Source organism: Muntiacus reevesi, chromosome 9, assembly GCF_963930625.1.
Source record: "Muntiacus reevesi chromosome 9, mMunRee1.1, whole genome shotgun sequence".
Classification (NCBI taxonomy): domain Eukaryota; kingdom Metazoa; phylum Chordata; class Mammalia; order Artiodactyla; family Cervidae; genus Muntiacus; species Muntiacus reevesi.
In genome coordinates, this window is record NC_089257.1 from 1751255 (window position 1) to 1759180 (window position 7926).

A 7926-nucleotide genomic window follows, 5' to 3' on the forward strand; every position below is an offset into this window, starting at 1 on the left:
ATTCTGGCCCGGAGCATTCCATGGACTATAGAGTCCATGGAACACTGAGAAGGCTCTTCTTGAAAATTCAAGATGAAAAGCTCGGCTCTTTACCTAGGACCTTAGAGCTTTTTCACTTTTCCAGTGCTCAGTAGGGGAAAATATGGTGTAAATGAGACTTGTAATGCTACCATGTCACGAGTAGGCCATGTATCCTCTGGTCTCTTTTCTGATTTTAGGAGTGTCAAGCCAATGATTGGAGGAGACAATATCACAGAGATCACTTATTTTATCCTCTTGGGATTCTCAGATTTTCCCAGAAGCATTGCAGTACTTTTCGCTGTATTCCTGGTGATATACATTTTGACCCTGACGTGGAACCTGTCGCTCATCACCTTAATAGGAATAGACTCCCACCTCCACACCCCCATGTACTTCTTCCTCAGTAACCTGTCCTTCATGGATATCTGCTACGTGACTGCCACAGCCCCCAAGATGCTCTACGACTTCTTCCAGGAGCGGCAAACTATCACCTTTGTGGGTTGTGTTGTTCAGTACTTTGTATTTTCCACCATGGGGCTGAGTGAGTCTTGCCTCATGACTGCCATGGCTTATGACCGATATGCTGCCATTTGTAACCCACTCCTCTATTCCTCAGTCATGTCGCCAGCTCTCTGCGGTCGGATGGTGCTGGGATCCTACATGGCTGGACTCTCTGCTTCTATATCCCAATTGTGTTTCATGTTGCAGTTCCAGTTCTGTGGGCCTAATGTCATCAACCACTTCTTCTGTGACATGCCCCAGCTGTTAGTTCTGTCCTGCACCGACACGTTCTCTGTACAACTCTTCACTGCTTTATTGACAATGATCTTTGGGATAATAAATGTTTCTGTTATCATGATATCCTATGTCTACATTGTCATCTCCATCCTGAAGATCACTTCCGTGAAAGGCAGATCTAAAGCTTTCAACACCTGTGCTTCCCACCTGACCGCAGTGAGCCTCTTCTATACCTCAGGGATGTTTGTCTATTTGAGCTCCAGCTCCGGTGGTTCCTCCAGCTTTGACAGATTTGCATCGGTCTTCTACACGGTGATGATTCCCTTGCTGAATCCTTTGATTTACAGTCTGAGAAACAAGGAAATCAAAGATGCCTTGAAGAGGTTACGAAAGAAGAGAGGGTGTTGCTGAGGCCATAGACAGAGATTTCTGACAGATTTGTCTTTTTAGAATCATCTTAACCCTCAATAATATTCATACAAAGAACTATAAAATTCCTGGCTCCTTTGACAAAGACAGCTTAATTTGAAACACAATATGCCAATATGGACCAACAGCTGACTTGTTGCCACATGAACACCATATCTTTATATCCTCGAGGTTCATAGTTTTCATCCTCCATGAGGAGTGGCCTCAACATTTATTAATATATCTGTAAGTATTTGTGAAACGTTAAGATTTAGAACCTTGCTACTTCTCCTTTGCTTCTGAAAAGGAGCCCTGTTCAATCTCAGGCTTCTGACCCTGAAGGAGAGGCAGCTGACATAGACCTCAGCAATGCACAAACCTTGTCTCCCAAATATTTGGATGTAGCATAATCCAGACGTGGTGATCACTGGTGTCCATTCTGGGTGTCTGACAAGAATGAAACGGAGCACAGAGGAGAAATGTGTCTTTGGACAGAAACAAGATTTACAATTGGCTTGGTTGTGCCCCTTGGGAAGACCAGTCTGAGACAGCTTATGCTTGTGCAAAGCCTCTTTTTGTGCTTAATATCTAATAAAATTTTGATTACATGTTAGTTTCCACCATCTGTATTTTAAGGAAGGAGGAGGTGATTTGAACCTAAACAGAAATGGAATGATGCAAGTGGTCCCTTCCGTGCCATTTACTCATGAGTCTGATGATATCATTTCTTGCAACTGGTATCCAGTGGGGATTTCTGATGGGAGATGATATTCAAAATCCATGTCACAGCCAATAGGAATTTCTGCCACTATGGTACTCAAGCTTTTCTTTCTCTTCTGCCCTACTTAGCCTGGAAAATTACTCTGTTTGACATAGCCAATGGGATCGGATCACCCAATTATTTCTGACCTCATAAGGATCTATTCAAATTTGATGTGAGGATACTTGTATGGGAAATTATTGTATTAACAGCACTACCGAATATTCAATATTGCAGGGAGTAAAAACAAATATGGAAAACTGATATACATGTTTTCCCCCCATGTGTGTATGGTGTTTTATCTCCTAGAGATTTATGGCTGCATGCGGTGATATGTTGGTTGGAGTAGAACTGATAGTGTTGCTTAATGCTGATTATTCCCAGGAATCCTCAAGGACCAGGAGATGAAATAGTGGGATGGGCAGGGTTCTCAGTTGTCATCAGTTTCATTGGGGAAGAAAGATATAAAGCTTTTGGTCATTGTGGTCTGGTTCAAAAGAGGAAGAAGAGGTGTAGCAGCAATCGATCTTGATTTGAAACTTGAACAAACTGATATAAACCAGATGTCACTTACATTTACATATTATCCTTAGAGATTCACTGGGCTCTTAATGAATGTTTTGGAGGTCTCATTTTCAATGAGCTGCATGAATTATTCTGCTTAATTAAGGACTATCAATGCAGATGTATTTGAAGTCTTTGCCAAATCTTCCATGAGTATATACATGTATAAGATTTAGAAGGGGGGGGGGTGCTGTTGAAACTCTGGGAGAGCGTTTGGGGCTTATCCTGTGACAAGGAACCTGTAATATGAATAATGATGTTTTGTCCTCCCGTCCAGGTATTTGTGGGTGCTGTTTAGTTGCTCAGTCGTGTCTGACTCTTTGGGACCCCATGCACCACAGCACACCAGGCTTCCTGTCCTTCACTATCTCGCAGAGTTTACTCAAACTCGTGTCCATTGAGTTGGTGATGCCATCCAACCATCTCATCCTTTGTTGCTCCCTTCTCCTCCTGCCCTCAATCTTTCCCAGCATCAGATATAGGTTTTTCTGAAGCATTGTTGTATAAGTCTGTTTTTAAGGGGCCATGATGACTTCTTTAGGAGACAGAACTCTGTTAGATGTTAATGCATGGAAATGCAACTAATTTCTGTACCTCAAACATACATCGATCCTGTATGTTTACTGAATTTGTTGATTACTTATGCCAGCTTTTTTGGTGGAATCTTTAAGATTTTCTTTTTTTTTTTTTTTCATTTATTTTTATTAGTTGGAGGCTAATTACTTTACAATATTGTAGTGGGTTTTGTCATACATTGACATGAATCAGCCATGGATTTACATGTATTCCCCAACCCAATCCCCCCTCCCACATCCCTCTCTACCCGATCCCTCTGGGTCTTCCCAGTGCACCAGGCCTGAGCACTTGTGTCATGCATCCAACCTGGGCTGGTGATTTCTTTCACCTTAGAAATATACATATTTCGATTCTGTTCTCTCGAAACATCCCACCTTCGACTTCTCCCACAGAGTCCAAAAGTCTGCTCTGTATATCTGTGTCTCTTTTTCTGTTTTGCATATAGGGTTATCATTACCATCTTTCTAAATTCCATATATATGTGTTAGTAAGCTGTAATGTTCTTTATCTTTCTGGCTTATTTCACTCTGTATAATGGGCTCCAGTTTCATCCATCTCATTAGGACTGATTCAAATGAATTATTTTTAATGGCTGAGTAATATTCCACGGTGTATATGTACCACTGTTTCCTTATCCATTTGTCTGCTAATGGGCATCTAGGTTGCTTCCATGTCCTGGCTATTATAAACAGTGCTTCGATGAACATTGGGGTGCACGTGTCTCTTTCAGATCTGGTTTCCTCGGTGTGTATGCCCAGAAGTGGGATTGCTGAGTCATATGGCAGTTCTATTTCCAGTTTTTTAAGAAATCTCCACACTGTTCTCCATAACGGCTGTACTAGTTTGCATTTCCACCAACAGTGTAAGAGGGTTCCCTTTTCTCCACACCCTCTCCAGAATTTATTGCTTGTAGACTTTTGGATAGCAGCCACCTTGACTGGCGTGTAATGGTACCTTATTGTGGTTTTGATATGCATTTCTGTGATAATGAGTGATGTTGAGCATCTTTTCATGTGTCTGTTAGCCATCTGTATGTCTTCTTTGGAGAAATGTCTGTTTAGTTCTTTGGCCCACATTTTGACTGGGTCATTTATTTTTCTGGAATTGAGCTTCAGGAGTTGCTTGTGTATTTTTGAGATTAATCCTTTATCTGTTTCTTCATTTGCTATTATTTTCTCCCAATCTGAAGGCTGTCTTTTCACCTTGCTTATAGTTTCCTTTGTTGTGCAAAAGCTTTTAAGTTTCATTAGGTCCCATTTGTTTATTTTTGCTTTTATTTCCAATATTCTGGTAGGTGGGTCATAGAGGATCCTGCTGTGATTTATGTTGAAGAGTGTTTTGTCTATGTTCTCCTCAAGGAGTTTTATAGTTTCTGGTCTTACATTTAGATCCTTAATTCATTTTGAGTTTCTTTTTGTGTATGGTGTTAGAAAGTGTTCTAGTTTCATTCTTTTACAAGTGGTTAACCAGTTTTCCCAGCACCACTTGTGAAAGAGGTTGTCTTTTTTCCATTGTATATCCTTGCCTCCTTTGTTGAAGATAAAGTGTCCATAGGTTTGTGGATTTATCTCTGGGCTTTCTATTCTGTTCCATTGATTTATATTTCTGTCTTTGTGCCAGTACCATAGTGTCTTGATGACTGTGGCTTTGTAGTAGAGCCTGAAGTCAGGCAGGTTGATTCCTCCAGTTCCATTCTTCTTTCTCAAGATTACTTGGGCTATTCGAGGTTTTTTGTATTTCCATACAAATTGCGAAATTATTTGTTCTAGTTGTGTGAAAAATACCGTTGGTAGCTTGATAGGGATTGCATTGAATCTATAGATTGCTTTGGGTAGTATAGCCATTTTGACAATATTGATTCTTCCAATCCATGAACACGGTATGTTTCTCCATCTGTTTGTGTCCTCTTTGATTTCTTTCAGCAGTGTTTTATAGTTTTCTATGTATAGGTCTTTTGCTTCTTTCGGTAGATATACGCCTAAATATTTTGTTCTTTTTGTTGCAATGGTGAATGGTATTGTTTCCTTAATTTCTCTGTTTTCTCATTATTAGTGTATAGCAATGCAAGGGATTTCTGTGTGTTAATTTTATATTCTGCAACTTTACTATATTCATTGATTAGCTCTAGTAATTTTCTGGTAGAGTCTTTAGGGTTTTCTCTGTAGAGGATCATGTCATCTGCAAACAGCGAGAGTTTCACTTCTTCTTTTCCTATCTGGACTCCTTTTACTTCTTTTTCTGCTCTGATTGCTGTGGCCAAAACTTCCAACACTATGTTGAATAGTAGTGGTGAGAGTGGGCACCCTTGTCTTGTTCCTGATTTTAGGGGAAATGCTTTCAATTTTTCATCATTGAGGGTGATGCTTGCTGTGGGTTTGTCATATATAGCTTTTATTATGTTGAGGTATGTTCCTTCTATTCCTGCTTTCTGGAGTGTTTTTATCATAAATGAGTGTTGAATTTTGTCAAAGGCTTTCTCTGCATCTATTGACATAATCATATGGTTTTTATCTTCCAATTTATTAATGTGGTGTATTACATAGATTGATTTACGGATATTAAAGAATCCTTGCATTCCTGTGATAAAGCCCACTTGGTCATGATGTATGATTTTTTTAATATGTTGTTGGATTCTGTTTGCTAGAATTTTGTTAAGGACTTTTGCATCTATGTTCATCAGTGATGTTGGCCTGTAGTTTCCTTTTTTGTGGCGTCTTTGTCTGGTTTTGGATTTAGGGTGATGGTGGCCTCAGAGAATGAGTTTGGAAGTTTACCTTCTTCTGCAATTTTCTGGAAGAGTTTGAGTAAGATAGGTGTTAGCTCTTCTCTAAATTTTTGGTAGAATTAAGCTGTGAAGCCATCTGGTCCTGGGCTTTTGTTTGCTGGAAGATTTCTGATTACAGTTTCGATTTCCTTGCTTGTGATGGGTCTATTAAGATCTTCTATTTCTTCCTGGTTCAGTTTTGGAAAGTTACACTTTTCTGAGAATTTTTCCATTTCTTTCAAGTTGTCCATTTTATTGGCGGAGAGCTGCTGGTAGTAGTCTCTTATGATCCTTTGTATTTCAGTGTTGTCTCTTGTGATCTCTCCATTTTCATTTCTAATTTTGTTAACTTGATTCTTCTCCCTTTGTTTCTTAATGAAACTTGCTAATGGTTTGTCAATTTTGTTTATTTTTTCAAAAAACCAGCTTTTAGCTTTGTTTATTTTGCTATGGTTTCTTTAATTTTTTTGCATTTATTTCTGCCCTAATTTTTAAAATTTCTTTCCTTCTACTAACCCTGGGCTTCTTCATTTCTTCCATCTCTAATTGCTTTAGGTGTAGAGTTAGGTTATTTATTTGACTTTTTTCTTGTTTCTTGAGGTAAGCCTGTAATGCTATGAACCTTCCCCTTAGCACTGCTTTTACAGTGTCCCATAGGTTTTAGATTGTTGTGTTTTCATTTTCATTCATTTCTATGCATATTTTGATTTCTTTTTTGATTTCTTCTATGACTTGGTCGTTATTCAGAAGTGCGTTATTTAGCCTCCATATGTTTGAATTTTTAACAATTTTTTTCCCTGTAATTGAGATCTAATCTTACTGCACTGTGGTCAGAAAAGATGACTGGAATGATTTCAATTTTTTTGAATTTACCAAGACTAGATTTATGGCCCAGGATGTGATCTATTCTGGAGAAGGTTCTGTGTGCATTTGAGAAAAAGATGAAATTGATTGTTTTGGGGTGAAATGTCCTATAGATATCAATTAGGTCTAGCTGGTCCATTGTGTCATTTAGAGTTTGTGTTTCCTTGTTAATTTTCTGTTTAGTTGATCTATCCATAGGTGTGAGTGGGGTATTAAAGTCTCCCACTATTATTGTGTTACTGTTAATTTCCTCTTTCATACTCGTTAGTGTTTGCCTTACATATTGCGGTGCTCCTATATTGGGTGCATATATTTATAATTGTTATATCTTCTTCTTGGATTGATCCTTTGATCATTATGTAGTGTCCTTCTTTGTCTCTTTTCACAGCCTTTATTTGAAAGCCTATTTTATCTGATATGAATATTACGACTCCTGCTTTGTTTTGTTCTCCGTTTGTATGAAATATTTTTTTCCAGCCCTTCACTTTTAGTCTGTATGTTTCTCTTGTTTTGAGGTGGGTCTCTTGTGGTTTTTTTGTGTTTTTTTTTCCCAACTATCTTTTTTAGTTAGAGACTAATTACTTCACAACATTCTAGTGGGTTTTGTCATACATTGACATGAATCAGCCATGGAGTTACATGTATTCCCCATCCTGATCCCCCTCCCACCTCCCCCCCACACAAGGTGGGTCTCTTGTAGACAGCATATATAGGGATCTTGTTTTTGTATCCATTCAGCCAGTCTTTGTCTTTTGGTTGGGGCATTCAACCCATTTACATTTAAGGTGATTATTGATAGGTATGGTCCCATTGCCATTTACTTTGCTGTTTTAGGTTCACGTTCATACAACCTTTCTGTTTCCTGTCAAGAGGAGATCCTTTAGCATTTGTTGAAGAGCTGGTTTGGTGGTGCTGAATTCTCTCAGCTTTTGCTTGTCTGTAAAGCTTTTGAATTCTCCTTCATATCTCAGTGAGGTCCTTGCTGGGTACAGTAATCTAGGTTGTAGGTTATTCTCTTTCACTACTTTAAGTATGTCCTGCCATTGCCTTCTGGCCTGGAGGGTTTCTATTGATAGATCAGCTGTTATCCTTATGGGAATCCCTTTGTGTGTTATTTGTTGTTTCTCCCTTGCCACTTTTAAGATTTGTTCTTTGTGTTTGATCTTTGTTAATATGATTCATATGTGTCTTGTGGTGTTTTGCCTTGGGTTTATCCTGTTTGGGACTCTCT

At 38.8% G+C, this 7926-nt stretch overlaps 1 protein-coding gene across 1 annotated transcript; it reads left to right on the plus strand.

The window, feature by feature from the left end:
• The first annotated feature begins 228 nt into the window (after nt 1-228).
• On the plus strand, nt 229-1170 carry LOC136175160 (olfactory receptor 5AN1-like). The gene has a single exon (XM_065945475.1). It carries the CDS (start codon nt 232-234, stop codon nt 1168-1170), a length of 939 nt encoding a protein of 312 aa, XP_065801547.1. The 5' UTR covers nt 229-231.
• The last annotated feature ends 6756 nt before the right edge of the window (nt 1171-7926 follow it).

Bases quoted from the DNA above. Each gene is read 5' to 3' on its own strand.
- LOC136175160 (XM_065945475.1), top strand. From the start codon at position 232: ATGATTGGAGGAGACAATATCACAGAGATCACTTATTTTATCCTCTTG.